The 19,194-nt window shown below is 54.8% G+C and overlaps 6 protein-coding genes across 6 annotated transcripts; 2 read left to right on the forward strand and 4 right to left on the reverse strand.

The window, feature by feature from the left end:
• Nucleotides 1-12: 12 nt before the first annotated feature.
• On the reverse strand, nucleotides 13-2,292 carry EV422DRAFT_340538 (uncharacterized protein). The gene is made up of 4 exons (XM_053066453.1): nucleotides 1,843-2,292; nucleotides 1,699-1,773; nucleotides 930-1,622; nucleotides 13-865 (listed from the first exon to the last, which is right to left on the reverse strand). Exons 1-4 carry the CDS (start codon nucleotides 1,960-1,962, stop codon nucleotides 236-238), a joined length of 1,518 nt encoding a protein of 505 aa, XP_052920868.1. The 5' UTR covers nucleotides 1,963-2,292; the 3' UTR covers nucleotides 13-235.
• A 27-nt stretch (nucleotides 2,293-2,319) lies between these two features.
• On the reverse strand, nucleotides 2,320-3,202 carry EV422DRAFT_340524 (uncharacterized protein). The gene is made up of 3 exons (XM_053066452.1): nucleotides 2,793-3,202; nucleotides 2,598-2,708; nucleotides 2,320-2,480 (listed from the first exon to the last, which is right to left on the reverse strand). Exons 1-3 carry the CDS (start codon nucleotides 2,992-2,994, stop codon nucleotides 2,428-2,430), a joined length of 366 nt encoding a protein of 121 aa, XP_052920869.1. The 5' UTR covers nucleotides 2,995-3,202; the 3' UTR covers nucleotides 2,320-2,427.
• Nucleotides 3,203-5,827: 2,625 nt separating this feature from the next.
• EV422DRAFT_340654 (Alpha/Beta hydrolase protein) lies at nucleotides 5,828-7,927 on the forward strand. Its single transcript, XM_053066454.1, has one exon. It carries the CDS (start codon nucleotides 6,135-6,137, stop codon nucleotides 7,743-7,745), a length of 1,611 nt encoding a protein of 536 aa, XP_052920870.1. The 5' UTR covers nucleotides 5,828-6,134; the 3' UTR covers nucleotides 7,746-7,927.
• A 149-nt stretch (nucleotides 7,928-8,076) lies between these two features.
• On the forward strand, nucleotides 8,077-9,457 carry EV422DRAFT_548023 (uncharacterized protein). Its single transcript, XM_053071635.1, has one exon. The coding sequence runs from the start codon at nucleotides 8,322-8,324 to the stop codon at nucleotides 9,306-9,308; it is 987 nt and encodes a 328-aa protein (XP_052920871.1). The 5' UTR covers nucleotides 8,077-8,321; the 3' UTR covers nucleotides 9,309-9,457.
• Nucleotides 9,458-9,514: 57 nt separating this feature from the next.
• EV422DRAFT_548025 (uncharacterized protein) lies at nucleotides 9,515-10,833 on the reverse strand (the record flags this gene model as incomplete). The annotated part of the gene is made up of 2 exons (XM_053071636.1): nucleotides 10,764-10,833; nucleotides 9,515-10,687 (listed from the first exon to the last, which is right to left on the reverse strand). A coding segment is annotated over exon 2 (944 nt), but the record flags the coding sequence as incomplete, so codon positions are not given.
• A 1,005-nt stretch (nucleotides 10,834-11,838) lies between these two features.
• On the reverse strand, nucleotides 11,839-13,652 carry EV422DRAFT_572380 (uncharacterized protein; the record flags this gene model as incomplete). The annotated part of the gene is made up of 4 exons (XM_053073115.1): nucleotides 11,839-12,337; nucleotides 12,451-13,175; nucleotides 13,227-13,248; nucleotides 13,435-13,652. 4 exons carry the CDS (start codon nucleotides 13,650-13,652, stop codon nucleotides 11,839-11,841), a joined length of 1,464 nt encoding a protein of 487 aa, XP_052920873.1.
• Nucleotides 13,653-19,194: the final 5,542 nt, after the last annotated feature.

Raw genomic sequence — 19,194 nt, forward strand, 5'->3', positions numbered from 1 at the left:
TGGGGGTGGAGCAGCGCGAGAGGGCCGGATTGACAGCGCGCCCGCTCCCGTCATTCTGGCGCGCGGCTTTTTCCATGAATCTGCCTCTCGCGGAGAATAACAATACGTATTCGAATCCTACATCCGACAACAGCAATCTAATGATATATGATCTACTCCATATCCCACACCTTCGAAAGCTACCGCTATTCTAACCCTCCCAGAAACAACCCCCACAGTGGTATGCCCGTCCCGCTCACAAATGCCCCAAAACCCCCTCCTCCCCCACGGCCATATAACTACTCCCAACGCCCACACTGCTGGAAATCCCGGGGCCTTTCTCATCCACCGCCACTCTTGTCTTCGACACCGAATACCCCGGACCTCCGCGCGCAAGCATGTTGGACGACGCGCGACGGCGGGCTTCCATTCTGCTTTTGACGTATTTCGCGCGGTCGGAGGGGCGGATGAGGAGACGGGCGAGGAGGACGGGGAGGGTGCGCGGGAGGGGGTGTCGGAGGATGAGGTGGGGGGTGGTATTCTGTGTTGTCGTTGATGTGGGGTGCAGGAGGCCAGTGGTCATCCCATAGCCACTTTCCTCGTCCGATCCTTTTCTGGGGACCGCGTGGGCCGGTGCGTGTTGCTGCTGAGGCCCCAATGTGACCGGTCGCGCGAGGGTATGTTCCCCACCACCACCGCCGGTCGAGGGGGTGCCGGGCATGCGTGAGACGGTACCCGACCGCGAGAGCGTCCCGCCGGCACTCGGTGCGTCGCTGAGGACGTGGAAGCGGAAGTAGTAGGTTGTGAAGAAGTAGAGGCGGAAACGTTTGAATGCGTGTTGGACTGAGGGGTCCAGTGTAAAGAAGACTGTCGAGCTCATCGCGCCCTGTGGGATGACTGGTTTAGATTCCGAGTGCAATGCAGGGAGGGGTCGCATTTCAAAAACTCACCATCCCAGTGCTCATCAAATTCGCAGCCATCATCATCCACATCAGATTCACGCCCACAGCACGAAAGTACATATCCGCCGCAAACGTGAAAAAATGCGCCACGAGCGGAACCAAACAATACCACTTGATCCTCCCCACAGCCTTCCTCACCAGCTTCTCCGTCTTTGAAAAATGTTTCTGGGCAGCCACATCCTTCGCGGGGTCCATCGCCGCCGCTTTGAGCGGATTGCGCGCGGTGATGGCAAAGAGCACGAGACAGGTGGTGCAGAAGACCACGACGCCGAGGATCCAGAAGTAGTATGTCGCCCACTGCCATGCGAACACCCTGCTGTAACTCTCCCCACCCCCGGCGCTGTCGTCATACGTATACCAGCACTCGGTGCCATCCCACCCGAAAACATCCAACCCCACCGCCACCGCCGGCACAAGTACCGCCACCCCGGCACACACGACATAACACGTCCGTTCAATATGTCTATCCTTCTGCACCTTGAACACGAATACCATGAGCAGATTGAGCCCGATTGCCGCGGTGAGGAAGAGCGAGGAGAGGAGGAAGAAGACGGTGAAGAACATGGACCAGGTGCAGAGGGGCGTGGGGCCTGTCGGGAGGCAGGAGATGAGGTAGGCGAGCGAGTAGAGGATGTCGGAGGTGACGCCGACGATGGCGAGGCGGAGGGAGACCCGGGAGGCCTACATTGTGCGATTTGGATGAGTTTTCCGAACCCCTGTTTTCCTTCGTGTATGCTCTTTTCTTTCCAACACGTACCAAAGCGGGCTGAAACCGCCTAATCAAGAAAAACGTACAAACCGCTGCCGTTCCCAGGATCATCGTCAATCCAGCCTGTCAAATGAAAAACCTAGCCGTTAGATGACGGAATGCACTCAGCAGTCATAAACACTCCCTCCTCACCCCAGCCTCCGCCATCAAAAGCAACCGCGCATCATCCTCGCTTGTGCTGTCTCCTTTTATGATTTCGTCCGTGGGCTGGGGGAGTAACCCATCGCCGCCGTCTGTTGAAGGTTCTGCCATATTGAAGACACTGTTTTACTATGAGTTGGATGTTGCAGTAACCGACGGTCGATGATCGATGAATCAATTTTGCCGAGTGTATGGAGGGAGGGGTTGCGGTTGTAAACTGAGCTTGTATATATGCGCCGGAGGGGTGCAGTTCGAGAATATTGTTATACCTGGGGTAGCTATATGAGGGTACCAGGAACAAACACCAGACCATGACGTCGGGTATGTGGTAGAGTTACGCTTAGACAGCCCAAGCATCATTCACATCTTTCAAATACTGGCAAGTCCCTTGAGTCCCTTGGCCAGGATGCTGGCATCTACCGACGAGCGGGCCAAATCCTTACAAATGGGCTTCGTATTGTTTTGGGCTATTCTTACGACGGAGGACTGCAGAGACACTGACGGAGGAGACACTGCAGCTAGCTTACCCAGGGACGTGTCCCAAGCCGTGACGTAAATAAGGGAATTATGTCGTTATCAATGGATGGTACAATTATCATCGTCGCGGAGGGATGCAGGGATCCTGTTTTCTGCGGATGGATTACGAGTGATGCGGGATTGACAGGGTGCGGAGTTCGTGTACGTAAGAAAATGCCCGCTCAGCTATTGTCCATGTGTTGGGTGCAAAGACGCAAAATGGGGCTTACGATCTAATGTAGCCCAATTGTACAACTTTTGCTTGACTCCGTTTGCCGGGGGGTAGTTGTGCAAATCCACCCGTTTCGGGATGTAGTGGTGTATCACCTCCGCTGTTGCCACTGTATGTAGCAAAAAGACATCATATGATAGTCAATCGTGCGATCCTTGAAAGCAAATATCAGAGACTGAAAGGGAAAACGCACCGCCATCACTGAAATCCCGTTGTGTATTTCGTTTCGGGCGCGAGAGGGGGATGCTGTCGACCCAGGTGTATATGGCGTCGTTAGGGTCTTCTTCTTCCGTTGTCGTTGAAGAATTTACTGGTAGGGGAAGGGCGGATGGCTGTGTTGTTGGATTCAATGGCAAGGGGGATGGGTGCTTTCTGGCTTCTTTTTCATGGTACATCTGCCGGTAAAGAAGCTAGCTTCTCCTGATGAAGGCGATTCCGTGTTGACCGAAGCCTTTTGTTCCGTTGGCCCAAACATGAGCCCGTTGCCTTCATCGACATCGGTGAGCATGCCACTGATCTGCATTGCCTTGCCGACAAGAACGGTGGCCTTCCTTGCATCCCAATATGAGCCTGACATACGGAACTTGGACCGGCGCTCCTTCAAACTCTGGTCGTGCCGGCAGTGGTCATAACTTTTTCTACTGGTTTTGGAGCGAGAGTCTGAGCGAGAGCCGAGGTCGCTTCACCATTCACCATTCACCGGTCGCTTCACCATTCACCATTCACCATTCACCATTCACCAGACGCACCAGAAGATAGTTAACAATCACGCCTGGCCGTGCCGGCAGTGGTCATAACTTCTTCTAGTGTTATGGGGAATGGGCAACGGAATCTGGGGAATGGGCCACGGAATCTTGGTCTTAAAATGCTGAGATGCTGGAGGAAAAAGGTGTTCTGCCCGACGGCGCGCAGCTATTTATACGTACAGTACATAGTAGATACAGCAGCGTACAGTACTGTATGTCCGAGCCTTCAGACTCCGAGGTCGAGCAGCGTCGACCCGACAACAACAACAAGAACAACATTCTTGCGTCCCCCCCCCCCCCCCCCCCCCAACAACATTGCTTCCCCCCCCCTCCTATTCAAAGGGTTAAACCGATGAAACAAAGCCTAATGAAAAGTTTGCCGAGGCTATGAAACCTGTCTCTTGTCTTCCACGAGTGAATGTCAACTACTCAACAAATAAATGTCAGATCTACACTAATTGCGCTAACTCTGAAAACGTCTTTGATCCTCATCCTCCAGTCGCCTTGACAGGAGTTTTCCCATACTACAAAGGTAAGCGTGGTGGTAAGGCCAACCCTAACGGGCTTTGCTTCCGTCTATTCTCCGCGACGCCGTCGGGGGAACGATTTTCGCCCCACGCTGTACTAGTCAACCCTCAATGGGTTTTGGGGAGAAATGCGTCCCCCGCACGTCAAACCGGAACGTGCCTGGGGACCGTGTTTGTGCCTACGCACCATTGTTTGCGCTCTACATATACACACTGCACACCCCAATCGTGCACACACATGCTGTATATATGTAGAGTTTATGGTATTAGATGCAACCCCATACCGCGAAATCGCAAACTGGCTACGTTTTTCTTCACGGCGGAGCCGCAGAATGTCGCCGATCCACGAAACAACCCGCCGTCGCAACATCCTCAAACCATGCTGAACTCATTGCCCTACATGAAGCAACCCGGGAGGCCATTTGGTTACGGATGATGATCAACCATGTGGAATCTACGACGAGAAGAGGCGACACCTGCCATGAACGAACAACGATATTCGAAGATAGCTCCGTGTGCATCATCCAGGATTCGGATGCTTCACTCCGGATTCGCGCATATGGCGTATGCATCCAGGGGATGAAGGAGAAGAGAGAGAGAGAGCAGAGGCGCGCCCTTTTTGGGACATGTTCCACCCAACACTCTCGAGACCCGAGTTAGGGTTGCGGGTAGGGTTAAGGTCGTTGCGGGTTGCGGTTAGGGTTGCGGTTAGGGTTAGGGTCAGGGTTGCGGGTAGGGCTGAGGTTGGGGTTAGGGAAGTGAACCGGGTTTTCCAAAGGCGGCATTGACGACATTTACTAACCCTTATCCAACTTTCTTCATTCTTTCTTCTACTACAGCCAGCCATGACCGCCCTTATGACCGCCCCCCACTACCTCTGTTTGCGCCTTGCCCCATGCTCCTCACCGTCATCAAAAACCCTCGACAACGTTCGCGTTCGCCATCGCGCCATTCCTAACCGCATCGCTTCGGGCTGATCAATATGAAAGCGGCCAGACTCGCGTTACTGGGCTAGTTCTCAGTAACGTGAACGCGTTACTGGCGTCACTGACCCGATAGGTACATATATATACAGTTACAAGCACGTCTCGGGGGATCTTTTTAAAGAGGTGAAAGGTCGGGGCTTGACGGACTTGCCAAGCTGGACCCAGGAAGACCTGTTGGAGTACCGCCGGCAGCTGATAGCGGGCTGTGGAAACCTAAGCAACGAACGGATGGCCAGCCAGAGGCCGGATTGACGGTATTCGGTTTTCTTGGCATCTTGGCGTGCATTGTGGATCAACGCACTAGCTGGAACCTGTATCACGTCAAGGATCTGGGACCACCCTACGAACTCGGATCCCGGATAGAGGAGTCTTCCGGCGTACGATGTATGTGTGGTGGTATGGATTCCGCTGTGGACATTGAGTCACTGTGGGATTGAAGTGCAGAACATCGTGTCCTACAGATCTCACCGGAATCGGAAGCGCCGGAACCAGTAGAGGCTTGTTTCGCGCGATCAAGTGAGAAGCTGCGCACTGTTCCGGGTACCGGTTCCGGTGTATGAAGGTGTTATCTGACGTTCGCTCGCACATGATAGCCTCACAAGCCGGGTAGTAAACGTGCAGTTATAGGATTTGACCTGCGAGCGAGCGACTGGATGATGGGTCTGATCTTTTCAACATGATGGCCCACAATCGCTCTTGTCAATCCAATCGTTTTTCTCGCATTGATCTTACACTACTTGCCTGCCAAGAATACCCTTGCTTCGTTGCCTCGGTACGTTTTGCAGTCCATATGGCCAAGAAATGTCGTCCGCTCCGTTACGCTCGGCACACGATTGGGAAGATGGAACGGAGGGATGTGGTGCCCGATCAACACGTCGGAGAAAATCTAAAGCAGGCACGGTTCCGAAAACTGCTTCCTGCCTGTCCCTACCTTTGCTGGGCACTAGCCTGAGATAGTTTTCTTGTCCCTTTTCTGCTCGTAGATTGTTGAAAGATGGACTTGGACTGTGAACCAGCACCTTGAATGCATTCCCAACCGTTCCGGGATGGGTGGTGGCGATGGAAGGATACAACTGCTTGCTCTTCCCAGTTACGGACTTCAGTCGTTCCTTCTGTCGTCGTTCCTTTGCTTTTCTTCCTGCATCGCGAGATGGCTGCAGAGAATTTCGCACAGACGAAAGGACACAGACCGCCCATATAAGAACTTGAGTGTCGTGTAGCCACCGCTTCCCTCTGCGCCTCGTTTTTCTGCTTCGTTTCTTTCCTGTCTTCAAGGATGCATCTCACCGCATCCATTCTCGTCTCCCTGACGACAGCCGCCTCTGCCGTGACGGTGTTGGCGCCTCCAATGATCTCGAACGCGAGCAATGATCTTCCGATAGTGAAGCTCGACTACACCACCGTCCAAGCCGTCGCGGGCAACGCATCCATCGGCTACTACAAGTTCCAGAACATCCGCTTCGCCGCCGTTCCCACCGGCACCAACCGCTTCGCCAAGCCCCAGCCGCCGCCCAAGGAAACCGTTATCAACAACGGCACCAATCTCGCCACCCAAGGCGTCGCTTGCAACACCAACGAAGACTGTCTCTATGTCGACGTCTGGGTTCCTGCTAAACGCTCCTCCAAAAGGCTGCCCGTCGTGGTGTGGACATACGGCGGCGGCTTCACTGCCGGCAGTAAAGGCGAAAACACGCCCGAAGGACTATTCGATCTCTCCAAAGACTTCATCTTTGTCGCCTACAACTACCGTCTCGGTATCACCGGCCTTGCCAACGGGCCCACGTACCTCCACGAAGGCGGCACTTCCAACCTGGCCATATGGGACGTCCAGCACGCTTTCGAGTGGACGAAGATGTACATTCCTAGCTTCGGCGGTAACGCTAACGACATCACCGCCGTTGGATTCTCGGCCGGTGCGTCGCAGATCATGTTCCAGATGACCCGGTTCGCTGGCCATGCGCCGCAGCTGTTCAGCAAGGCGTATATCATGTCGCCTGGGTTTGTACCAGGTGCCGGCCACCACCACGCCGAAGCCTTTTGGCAGAATGTGTCGACCGCCGTCGGATGTCCTGGAGGTCACCTGGCCTGTGTGCGCGCGGTCAACTTCACTGCCCTAAACACAGCCGCAAACTCCGTCGCCAGGAAATACACGTACCAATTCCAGCCGCGTGTGGACGGGGATATTATCGCGGACACCTACGAGGCGCAATTCTACCAAAAACGGTTCAACTTTGCTGGTCCGTGTGTTATCACCCATGAGCAACATGAAGCCAACTCGCAGGCTTTTGCCGGCGTCAACACCTCTGCGGACGTCGCTACCTACCTCAGCATATTCTTCCCCGCCATCGCCGACGACGTCGTCCAACAGATTCTGGATCTGTACCCAGAGAACGAATACCCATCCCCAGGCCTTCGTTTTGCCGACATGAAGCAATCGTTCGATCTTGCGGCAAAGAACCTCGCTCTCACCAATGCGCTCGGTAACAACACGTACAATGGCATGGTCGCGCTCGGCAGGGCTACCCACGGCACCGACCAGAGTTATTACTTCTACAGCAACTACACCCTCCTCCCGAAAGTCTCCGGCGCTGGCCCTGGTGGTCCTGGTGGTCCCGGTGGTCCCGGCGGCCCACCAAGTGGAGGTCCACCCGGCGACAACACGCCTATCGATTCGACGATCGCACGCACGATGCAGAAGTATCTCCTCTCCTTTGTTCTTTCCGGCGATCCCAACAAGCTGTGGCCTGCTGATAAGCTCGTTTGGCCGCAGTATGGGAGTGTTGGGTCGAGGACTTTGCAGCTTGTGCTCAATGACACTATGTATGTGGCGGAGGATGATTTGGCGAATGCGAGGAGCTTGTTTTGGAATAAGGCGCTTTGGTATTGAGTTGGACGATGGTGGTTGTGCTGTAGCTTGCGTTTTCGTCTCCGAAATCACCGTCGTCCTACATAGAGTTATGCACGGTAGAAATACATATGCACGTATGTACTTAGCTGTCCTTATACATGGCCCGCTGCACCTGGAAGTATCGCTTGGGTCTCTTTTCACTTTCCAGCGCTTGGGAGGCGCTTGTGTTTTGCGGGCGTGGAGAGTGGAGGTGGAGAGGGGAGGGAGAGTGGCGGCCATACTCCGACGATCACGTCAGCAAGTCCCACTTCTCGCAGCCGCCCTTCCCCCCCAGGTAAGCCTTCAGACGGTGCCATTTCACACATGCTCATGAGCCTCCTCCACAACGTCAACATCTATCTCGATGGTCCAGTTCCACCTCTCTCTAAGCATATCGTCCTCTGCCCCACGTACTAGTGCTATACAATCTGGACGCTTCCGTTGTTGCTAGATGTCGGTTGATACCCGCTACTCAGCAGCACGAGGGAGACAGCGAGCAGATACCCACGGCAGATTTTCTCCGCAGCCCTATAGAAGGACTGGTGTCACTGAAGTTTCCCTCGGTCAACAGCAACCATGAAAAGGAAACTGCAAGCCCAAACCAAGACTTTATCTCACCGAAAGCGGAGAAAACAGGGTTCGACCTTCTCTCACCATCGATATATATACGACGCCGCTCAGCTCGTCCTCTTTCTCACCAGTCCGATCGAGTCCAGCGACAATAAGGAGGAGGCCTCCACTCCGCAATACGTGCAACCGTTCGACGACAAGAAGGACACCTACCGCCTGGTGACCGCTTACGGCGATCAATGGGGCAATCGGACGTTCGTCAGGGTTGCTCAGAACGTCAAGACGGGAGATATTTGGGTTTGTTTTCGCCCGACCATACTGGGCGATCTGAACCCGACATCCTTGATATCGGAGAAGGGAGTTCTCGTCCGCCTAAGAAATCTTCTGGATATTGCCCATGCTGTTAATATTGCGGAAGTAGGACCTGATGGTCTTTCATCTGGTATCAAAGGGCTTTTGGAAGAACCCATGGAGAACACTGACGGGCAACCGCTACTACGCTGTCTCGAACGGGACGTTAAAAAGTGGAACGCGGAATTGCGAGGCGGCGCCAAGATTTTGTTTACCGGTTACAGTCTGGGCTCCGCCCAGGCATTGTGCGCTGCCGCCGCTATCGCTACACCAGTACATTGCGTGCAGCTGGCGGGGCCGCGAGTAGTGCGCAGGGAGGGAGTGGAAAAGATAGCGGGGCGTCTTGCCTCGTGCACCTATGTGGGGTTGGTGGGGGATCCCGTCTCACAAATGCCATTTTCTGGAGAGGATTTTGAGATTGTAGGAGAGCAGATCTGGGTTGATACGTCTAGGTGGCGGCTGACTGCGAAACCCGCCGAGAGCATGTGCCCTAGAAGAATGCTCAACTTTCTGGTGGGCGTGTACATGGGGTTGACGTTAAACTTGCGACGTGGGATAGGGGAGTGTGCTAGGGCCTTCTTGGATGTGCATTTGGAGGCGGAAGTAGACCTTTATCGTATTTTAAAAGGCGTATTAGGTTAATATGACAGACGAAAACTTGTTCCTGAAGGAACTTGAGGATGAAAACGGTTCGGAGACACCATCCGTTTCTCTCCGCGAACACCTCTTGCTGTGCCACCTTGTCTTTCACAGACTGCGTCAGGATGGACGTCTTTCGACGAATACAAGAGGGATGGATTGGAGAAGATGCCTATTAGCGCATAAAATAGAATCCACATGAATCCGTGTAAAGAACGTGGGATACGAGCCCAAAATTTCATTTTCAACTATCTAGTTCACACGCTGTTTCTTTCATTTTTCCTATCGTATTTCGGCCAATAAGGCTTGAGCTTGACTGATAACCGCTCAACCTAGGTTTGGCTTTCGAAGACGGTAAGGTGGTGATGCACCTCAAGCGCCAACGTCGAAGGGCGTCCGAGAAGTGACGTTCCTGCAGACTGAAATCAGCTAGGTCGATTGAGAAAAAAGCAACATCCGACCCGACGGCGTCCTGTTGTTTTCGGTTGCGCAGGAGGAGAGCGGGGGGGCCGGAAGGGTCGAGGGGCCGATGCATGTTGTTCAACCCAAATCCCATTGACGAATGTCCCATCGACCCATGGCCCGTCGATTCCTTTGATATATTCGTTCCGGAGCCAATGGTAAATGCGATCACGGCCCCCGCCGGACAGAGCAGCTTCACGGTAACCTGCCGGCCACGGTCTTGGGGCGTTGGCGTGTAGCCATTTGACAGTCTGAAGATTATCAGCCCTAGCTGCTTTCAAGAAAGCCTCCCATCGATGCTCATGTCGAGTTTTCCCTTCACAGCGAGCGTGGCGACGGCATCGTAGCTCGCGATGGACCGTCAAGTTTTGGAGCTCGGGACACGCACGTCCAGCCGCCTGCAAAATCGCTTCAGCCGCCGCCAACGTGTCAATGTCTACCCGATCATGCCCCAGCAAATATACCCATTCAACAAAATCGTAGCGCTCGCGCCTCGCTGCTTGCCACACTGCTGTACACAAACAGGGACCCAAGCCCCGCCGGATATCGCAGGAGGCCACAGCGTACATTTCTCGCACCGTCTCGAGGCGTCCCCAGTTAGCAAGGGTGGCGATAGCATTGTAGAAGGGTCCTCCGATTGCGGCCCCTTCGATTACGAGTCCTCCGACTTTGTATTTCCACAACCACTCCAAAAGCTCCGGATCTTCACGCAGCCATAGCCAACCAAGGGTGAGCTTGGGCAGGACCAGCTTCTTGAGACCTTCTCGTTTGAGACCGATTGCGAGCCTGGCGGCTTCGGAAATTCCGCACCTCAAGAAAATGGCGTCGATGAGCTCGGCCGGTAGCGTTGGTAAGCGTCGTAAGCCAGTAACGACAAGCCGGTTGGGTGCGGGGTGCTGTGAGTCCGACATTCTGTTGATCTGCGGGTGTAAATGCGCCTGCGTTGGCCTGCTGCCTAGTCTTTATAAGCCGCCCCACGCAGGCATTTGTCCTTACACCTTACTATCTGAAACCCTTGAAGAGCAACTGAACAAAACCCGCGTCCCTGCGTTGAAATTGACTTCCTCGCGGCCATTGACCAGAAATTGACGTCCTCTCACGTTTTTGCTCGAAAGCCGTGTCGAAAACAAGCGGGTCTGATGACATAAGCAACTCCGCTCCAAAGGCCCGCAACAGGGTCTTCTTTCCCCGCTGATTATGCCAAGCCCGTTCCCTTGGCGATGGTTTCGCTAAATAGTTTTTCTGTGCGCCTCATTCTTTTACGCTTTCCGTGCTACTACTAGCTGTATAAACGACGGCGGAACCTCCGCAGTTCTGTCCGGTGTTCGTCGTTACCACTGCAGGCCAACGCTATCGGCGTTCCGTTAAGTCACATCTATCCGGGTGTTTCACCAAGGGTCTCTTCTCACTTCATGGCATTTGCCGTGTTCCCGTGGCATATAACCGGATGCGCTGTTACCGTCGCATATAACGGTATGCGCTGTTACCGTCGCATATAACGGGATGCCCGCCGCCGTGGCATATAACGGGGATGCCATTTGTAAGGACTGAGAGACTATAGAGAAATTGAGTACCGTCTTGTGTAAGTTATACGCTAGTAAGACACGTTCAGTGTCAGCCGCTCATCTCACATAGTGGCCATTTCGATATCTCGCTCCAGGAAATACGCTCGGCCTTACCGTATACACACTTCCAATCATGTACCCGCATCTTGCAACAATTTGGAAACCGATCCGGCTTCACCCCCCATAGCTCACACTCGTAATCAAAATGCGCCGCGGTGACGATGTGTTTGGTGCCCTGCGCGGATATCGGCCCTTCGAATCTGTATTTGCAGCTCGTATGGCGTTGTGAGGGTTCAATTAACGTTGATGGGCGACCGTCAATCGGCGGCGGTACATGGACTTCTGTGGTCAGTGTGGAGCTATCCTTTGTCATTTCAAGCCATTTCAAGAGGAATATATTCAGAAGAATGTAAGGTATATGAGTAGGAAATAGAATAATCTATCTATCTATATGTTGTGAACGACGGAAAAGATTCAGAAAAGTCCACATACGCCCGTCCGGTTTTTCAAATGACCTCGTCCGTCAAAGTGAACACATCGCCATACGCGAATCGCACGGCAGCATACGCCAACGCCTTTGTACAGAACGTCATTGCCTTCAAGCTCACATTCTCGATGGTATCGCACGCCTCATGGTAGCACTCATCATGGGCAACTCCCGCAGTCCCACCAAAGATCGCCGCATTCTCCTCCGTCTTGAGTCCGCTCGCACCAGTCGCCAAGCCGCCGACGGGAATCCCCGCCCGCAAGAACGGGTCGTAATCAGAACCCCCCGACAACGCATAATCGATCACGGTCTGGTTGACCGATTTCGCGTAATCGCGGAACACGGTTTCGATCGCGAACGAGCCGGCCGGGATCGTGGATGGGTTGTTGCCGCCGGAACTGTTATCGCCGTCGTGCACGCCGAGAATGAAGTTGGGCGAGCCCGTCATGTCGAAGTTGAGGTACAGCTTTGTGGCGGCTTTTTCGCGAGGGGTGAGGTTCGCGACGTAGTATTTGGCTCTTCACGTGAGAGGGAGAGGAGGTGATGGTTAACATACGTCACCGCAAAATCTGCAACGATGGAGTAGGGGCGGGGGAGGGGGCTGTAAGGGGAGTGAAAACGGCCTCCATACCCGATAAGCCCGGCTTCCTCGGCGTTCCACCACGAGAACCGCAGCTTGTTCCTAGTCGGGTACCTTGCGATTCGCAACGCCACCTCTAAGATGGTCGATGACCCCGATGCATTGTCATTCAATCCCGGTCCCTCCGCCACGCTATCGATGTGGGAGCCCACATGGATGATATTCTTAGCATCACCCCATCGACTCGTCGCAATGATGTTGAACGTCTTCCTCCACTCGTTCAGGCTGTCGACATGCAGTGTGGCCTTCAAGGGGACACTTGACGCATTGATCTTCGTCAGCACCCGCTCAACGTGAGCAGGGCGCAACGACGCCGACGGGATCTTCTCGAACAACGAAGGCTTGGTGACAGCCGGCGGCGCCGGGTATAGAAGCACAGCGGCCGCGCCGGACTCTGCGGCGTTGCGGGTCTTGTTCTCCATAGGGCAAGGAAATTCGCGATCGGCTTCGCGGCGGATCAGCACGATCTTGCCCTTCACGTCCGTGCCGCGGAAATCGTTGAGATTGCATCCCGTGCTGGCGAGGGTTACGTTGTCTTTCTGCACGAAGGTGTCTGGCAATACGACCAATGACGCGTTGGTGATGTCGGCAGAGGGGCTGTAAAAGTGCCAACGCAGGTTGATCGGGGCGGTGTCGTTGCCGCCAATGAACGTGAGCGTGCTGGCGGTAGGCCCTTGGATCGAGTACAGATGGTCGAACGGCTGCAGCTGGACGTCCTATTGGCCCGTTTTGTTGAGCAGGCTTGTCACGTATTCTAGACTTCGCACGTTGCCGGGCGTGCCAAATACCCTATAATGCGAAACGATACGGGTCAGATAAAGTTCCCAAACCTCGCTTTAAGCTCCCGTAAAGGACATGCAGAGCGATATGCAAGTGCTCGTCGCCAGCTAAAAAAAAAAAGCAAGGCACTGTAGTGCGATGCCCTCATCAAACCCCCATCGCACTAAGAAAGCCAGAAGCATGCAATAAACCCACCTAGTCCCGTTGCCTTGATTCGCAGCGGCCTGGAAAGCCGTGAGGTGGCGGTACAGCGCCTTCTCGGTGATGGACTTTGCAAAAGTCTTTGCGAGCGTGGACACCACTGGACCGCTGCCAGGACCACCGGCGATGAGGGCGTCGATATTGCTGGGGGCAGGTTGGGCGGATACGGCGACCGCCAGTGTGAGGGAGAGTGAGACCAGCCTGGACAACATGATTGTTTGCGTCTGACGGACCCTGTACAGTGCCAAGGGGAGATTGCGGAGGATGGGGACATCGTCGGCAGGGCCCTGAAGACTTGGCTTTTATACGATGTTCCACCCGTTGCCTCACACTTTAGCTTCTATGTAGAAATTCAAAATCGGAGTGTCCAATATCTGGGCGTCGCGCTCGCCGGCCATATCCATCGCTTCCTCGCACGACGATGTCCTCTTGAGCTGGAGCGCGACACAAGATGGAAGATCTGATGGCAGATGCCAGGATCCTAATAAACCATGCCTGCCGTACTGTATATATCATAGTACGTACAGTACAGTACAGTACATACTGCTGCTCAGTGCTGACGGTGCCCGACTGCCAAGTCCGCCAAGTGTGGACGCTGCAGCTTTTCGGTCCTGGGCGACGCGCCCAAATCTCAAACTTGAGTGCCACCACGCGTACAAGGCTTATTAGTCCCTGTCGGCCTCATTGTAAGCCGACAAAACGCAATTGTGTAAGACCGCTACAACCGCACCCAATCTACTTGCACTGTGCATATCGAATGCCACTGCGCCTACATATCGAGGGTTGTCGACTTATGCTCTTTTCAACTCTCGGGGGAAGAAGAGAGACGAGACAGGGTGGTATATACAGTATGTGAACATAAACCTAGATACACCAGTGATTGAGTCAGTGTCCATGCGCAACTGCGGCGGCTGGGGCAAAGGGCTGGTGTAACAGGAGACATGCTGAGTCGGGGTTAGGGTTGGGGTGGCGCTCACAGGACTCCACGTGACGGGCTAGGTAGTTTAAATCCCTGTGGTATAAAAGGGTCTTTTTCGGAGTTGCCTTTTATGAATACATACGGGAGTTGAGGACGAATACTGTTGCATGGTAGCACCACTGAAGCTTGAACCTTCGGACCACTCCAAACCGTACCAAGAGACTCATACGATGACCGAAAGACGCTCCCGTTGCCTGCTCCACCGACTAGGCCAGAACGAACAAGAAGCCGAGGACCTGGCGGAGGCTCAGCAAGTCCAAGCGGCGGAGTTTTCCCACGAGGCAAGCGAGGCTGACGACAAAGCGCCTCCCGCCCTGGGAGATGACGCTGAAGCCGAGTTTGAATCTGACGAGGATTCGGACGAGTACGAATATGGCGAGAACCCAAGGGCCGGCTTGCGCTCCTCTTCTGAAGTTGTACAACTCAAGGAAGACGGCGCGGTGCTGATCGCTACCAACGAGTCGGACGCCAACGATGACGCCGCGGACCATGACGACAACTGTAGTATCGCGGCCACGACCTCAAGCGGCACGCCGGACCCTGAGGTGCAAGAACCGATCCTCCCCGTTCGTCTAGGACCCGTGGGAAAATCTCCCGCCAAGCAGCCAACCGACCAGGAGGCGAGGCCGCCCACAACCCCGCTCTTCAGCCCAAAAGGAGTCGCGCCGCGCAAGGTCTGCGTAGCAAGAACAGTCAAGAGGTCAGCGCGGCACCCCGATTGACGGCGGAGATGGAAGAGCTAGTGGCCGACCTGTTGGCGGACATAGAAAACAATCGCGAGATGGAAGCCAAGTCCCGTAAGCACAAGGAACCCAAACAAGTCCAGCCGCGCCCGGCTGCAAAGTTGACCCGCCCTCCGACCCCAGCGCCCTCGGCGGCCGAGTCCCACGACCCTATAATGGCAGCTTTAGAGGCTTCGTTGGCAAGAATCCGCAACCAGTTAGCCTCGTTGGCCGGAAAGGCACCCGCCGCTCCCGTGCTCACGGCCCCATTGCGACAGTACGTGGGTGACAACTACCTGTATCTGTCACCGGTTTCGGCTGGCAACGTGGCCCCGCATCAAGCGTCGGACCTGCCCCTCAGGGACCTCCGCGAGACCTCGTACGCCAAGGCACTTAGAGCTAAAGTCACTCAATACTTGGGTCGTCCTTGTACCGCGGCGGCTATGGAAGGCTTCTTGTCCAAGCTTACGAGATATATGCGTGCCGCCACCCACCTCTCGGAACCAGAGTGAGTCACCGTCGCAGCGTCGAACTTGACCAATGCGGCAGAGCGCTGGTGGATACGGGATGGGACCATCGAGGTGCACACCTACGCCCGAGTTTGAACAAGCCTTGCGAGCCCACTGGATTGACGCCACGGCCACAGAAGACGCTCGGAACGCCCTCGAGAACGTCCGTCAGATTTCTTCAGTCAAGCAATATTACGAAAAGTTCACCGAAATGCTCCTCGAGTTGCCTACGCTGTCCGAGGCCGAAGCGGGACGTATCTTTTGCAAGGGCTTGAAGCCCGAGGTCAAGAAGTTCATCCTGGTGCAACTGGACGCCGACCTTCTCACGGTGTCGGAGTTGTACACGGCGGCTAATCGGGTCGATAAGGTCAACTGGGAAACAAGCAAGGACATGAAACGCAAGGCGAGGACCGTGGAGGTGACAACACTCAGGTCAAACGTCAGAAACGCGGCCAGTATTTGAAGCTGACCGACGTTGAGCGACAAGAGCTGATGAGGCAAGGTGCCTGCTGTTGCTGTCGAGAACCTGGCCATGTTGCCCAGCTCTGTCCCAACAAACCCGGCCCCAGCCGCTCCCGTCCCACGGTGAACAACGCAGAGGCAAAAGATGTCGATGCGGGCCAGGATTTTCAGTAGGGTCAGTTCCCCCGGAGGCAGGAACTGACCAACCTAAGGCAAGACCGACCATCGAGTATCTGTTGGTTCGGAACTGCAGACCTCCCGACCCCAAGGCATTCCTACGGAATGACGAGACCGTCAAGATCACCGCCAGAGCGCTGGGACTAGCTCCGCTGACGCTACCGGACCATCCGTGCGTGGATGCTATACTAGAAGGCGAGACCAAGGAGCCAGTAAGCGAGATCAGGGCGGCCGCGATGGCCTTGACCCTCCAGACCAGAATAACAAGGCGGTAGGCGACGGCGCCAAGCCCAAACCGGTCAAGTACCCCGATCGAGAACTATTGGCAACTCTGTACGCTCAGTCCGCGCAGGCTAGCGAGGGGCTGAAACCCGTCCTAGTCGATCAAGCACTTACGGTCCGAGCGGTGATTGCCGGGCGCCCGGCCACCATACTCCTGGACACGGGCTGTAACACGTACATCCTGTCCGATCGATTCGTAGGAAGTACCGGCCTGCGCACCAAGAAGACCGATCTCCAGCTGAACTACGCCGCCAGGGATGTGCGCTCTACAAGCACTCGCTACGCAGTGGCAGTGTACACACTGAACGGCATCGAAGGGAAACTCCCTTGGGTGGCAGCGCCCATACGCTACGATGCCATTCTGGGGCTTCCGTGGTTTCTCAAGCACGCACCAGAGTTCGTTACGGCGGGACCCCGAGTTGAACTGCGAGTCCGCAAGTTTGGTCAAGAAACACTGATCCTCACAGAGGCTCAGGCGAGAACAAGAGATCAACATGAAATACATGCGGCAATAGCAAAGCCCGCGAGACAGAAGGCCCGATCGCCCAAAATCCTCTCCCGGCATCAGCTGCGTCGGGAGTTACGGAGAGGAGGCCAACTGATTCAACTGACCCAAGTCGAGGCCGAACTCCAACGCACGTTGGCGCAAGATCTAGAAGAGGTACCTAGCAAGGTTCGCGACGTGATCAGCAAGTACAAAGAGGTATTCTTACCTACCGACAAGCTCCCACCGGATCGGAACGTCGTCCATGCGATTCCGTTGAAGGAGAACGCTCAACCTGTCTACTCACAAACCTATTACATGTCTACGGACGAACTGGTAGAACTGCGGCGCCAACTGACCGATCTACTCGCGAAAGGGTTCATTGAGCCATCCACCAGTCCATGGGGGCGCCGGTGATCTTCGTACGCAAGAAGGACGGCAGTCTAAGGTGCTGTATTGACTACAGAGCCTTGAACGCATTAAACATTCCCGATCGTATGCCCATCCCCCACCTTGCTGAGATGCGGGATCGACTGTCCAGCGCCACGAAGTTCTCCATATTGGACATCAAGGATGCGTCTAACCGAATCCGCGTCGCCGAAGGAGATGTTGAGAAGACCACGTTCAGAACCCGCTTCGGACATTATCAGTGGAAGGTCATGCCCTTCGGGCTGATGTCGGCACCCGCGACCTGTACCAGATTGATGAATGAGATCTTCGCGGACCTCTTGGATCAAGGAGTTATCGTCTATATGGACAACATTCTGCTGTACTCCAAGTCGGAGGTAAAACATCGACGCCTCCTCGACGCCGTGTTAGACCAGCTCAAGTGACACCAACTCTTTGCGAAGCTCAGCAAATGCCGTCTTTATCAGGATGAAGTCCTATTCTGCGGGTCCATTGTCAGCAGCCAAGGCCTGAAATTGGATCCGGACAAGGTCGAGCATGTTCAGACTTGGGCAAGACCGACCGATCGCTCGGAGATTAGGTCGTTTTTGGGCTTCACCAACTACCTCTCCGGCAGTATCGAAAGCTATGCTGACATTGCAAAGCCATTGACGGATCTCCGATCCCCGAAAGTTGACTTCAGGTGGGGTCCGGAGCAAGAACGAGCGTTCGTCACCCTGAAGAATGCAGTGTCCAAAGCGCCCGCCTTGCAGTGGTACCGGCCCGACGCCCCACTTTACCTCTCGACCGACGCATCGGGCTTCGCGACGGGGGCTTGTTTGATGCAACCTCCTGCAGACCAACCTTGGGAAGAACCGAAGACCCGTCGCGAGCTTCTGCAAGCGTTGAAGCCTGTCATGTACTGGTCAAGGAAGCTAAACCAGCATCAAGTCAAATACTCCGTACCCGAACGAGAGCTGCTAGATCTGCACGACGCCGTACAAGCATTCGGGCTGTACTTGAGAGGTCGACATTTCAGTACGATCACTGACACAAGGCACTAATCTGGCTAAAGACACAGACTCATCTTTCGCGACGACAAGCGGCGTGGGTCGACCGGTTGCAAGAGCATGATATCTCGATAACATACGTCGAAGGATCTCACAACTTGATTGCCGACGCCTTGTCACAACGCCCCGACTATGCTCCGAAATGCGCCAAGTGTCGAGCCCACATCGCGAGCGTAGCGGCCGCAACGGGAGTCCAAGCCAACGCTATCCAGATCAGCACCCACAATGATTTGAAACGGCAGATAGAGGAGCAAATGGAACATGACCCTTATGTGATACGCATCCGAGACGAAATGGAACGAGAAGCTCGCTCCCCCGGGTCGATCAGCCAAGAATTCCGCCGGTTCACCAAGAAGGGTGACCATCCCAAGAAGCACCTACTGCGTTGGCAGGGCCGGCTATACGTGCCTGACGGGCAGTTACAAGACTTAATCTTGCACAACGTTCACACGGCGACCGCCGCAGGACATCCGGGTTGGAACGCGATGCTCGAAAGGATCTCAAGAGAATATTACTGGCCAAGGCTTCACCGAGACGTCAAACCCTACACCGAAACGTGTGATGCGTGCCTACGAGCGAAATCAGGAGGGAAGAAGCGTGGACTGTTGCACCCGCATGTCGTCATGCTCTCCGAAGACCGATGGTCGTGGGTGGCCATAGATTACGCCCACATGCCGCCCGA

This window comes from Fimicolochytrium jonesii (assembly GCF_025526975.1).
Source record: "Fimicolochytrium jonesii strain JEL569 chromosome Unknown EV422scaffold_44, whole genome shotgun sequence".
NCBI classification, from domain to species: domain Eukaryota; kingdom Fungi; phylum Chytridiomycota; class Chytridiomycetes; order Spizellomycetales; family Powellomycetaceae; genus Fimicolochytrium; species Fimicolochytrium jonesii.

Coding starts and splice junctions, on each gene's coding strand:
- EV422DRAFT_340524 (XM_053066452.1), bottom strand. CDS start 2,994: ATGTACCATGAAAAAGAAGCCAGAAAGCACCCATCCCCCTTGCCATTG. Junction 2,709..2,792: donor ACGGGATTTCAGTGATGGCG/GTGCGTTTTCCC, acceptor TGCTACATACAG/TGGCAACAGCGGAGGTGATA. Junction 2,481..2,597: donor CAATTGGGCTACATTAGATC/GTAAGCCCCATT, acceptor ATCCATCCGCAG/AAAACAGGATCCCTGCATCC.
- EV422DRAFT_340654 (XM_053066454.1), top strand. CDS start 6,135: ATGCATCTCACCGCATCCATTCTCGTCTCCCTGACGACAGCCGCCTCT.
- EV422DRAFT_340538 (XM_053066453.1), bottom strand. CDS start 1,962: ATGGCAGAACCTTCAACAGACGGCGGCGATGGGTTACTCCCCCAGCCC. Junction 1,623..1,698: donor GGCGGTTTCAGCCCGCTTTG/GTACGTGTTGGA, acceptor CGCACAATGTAG/GCCTCCCGGGTCTCCCTCCG. Junction 866..929: donor ATTTGATGAGCACTGGGATG/GTGAGTTTTTGA, acceptor GTCATCCCACAG/GGCGCGATGAGCTCGACAGT.
- EV422DRAFT_548023 (XM_053071635.1), top strand. CDS start 8,322: ATGAAAAGGAAACTGCAAGCCCAAACCAAGACTTTATCTCACCGAAAG.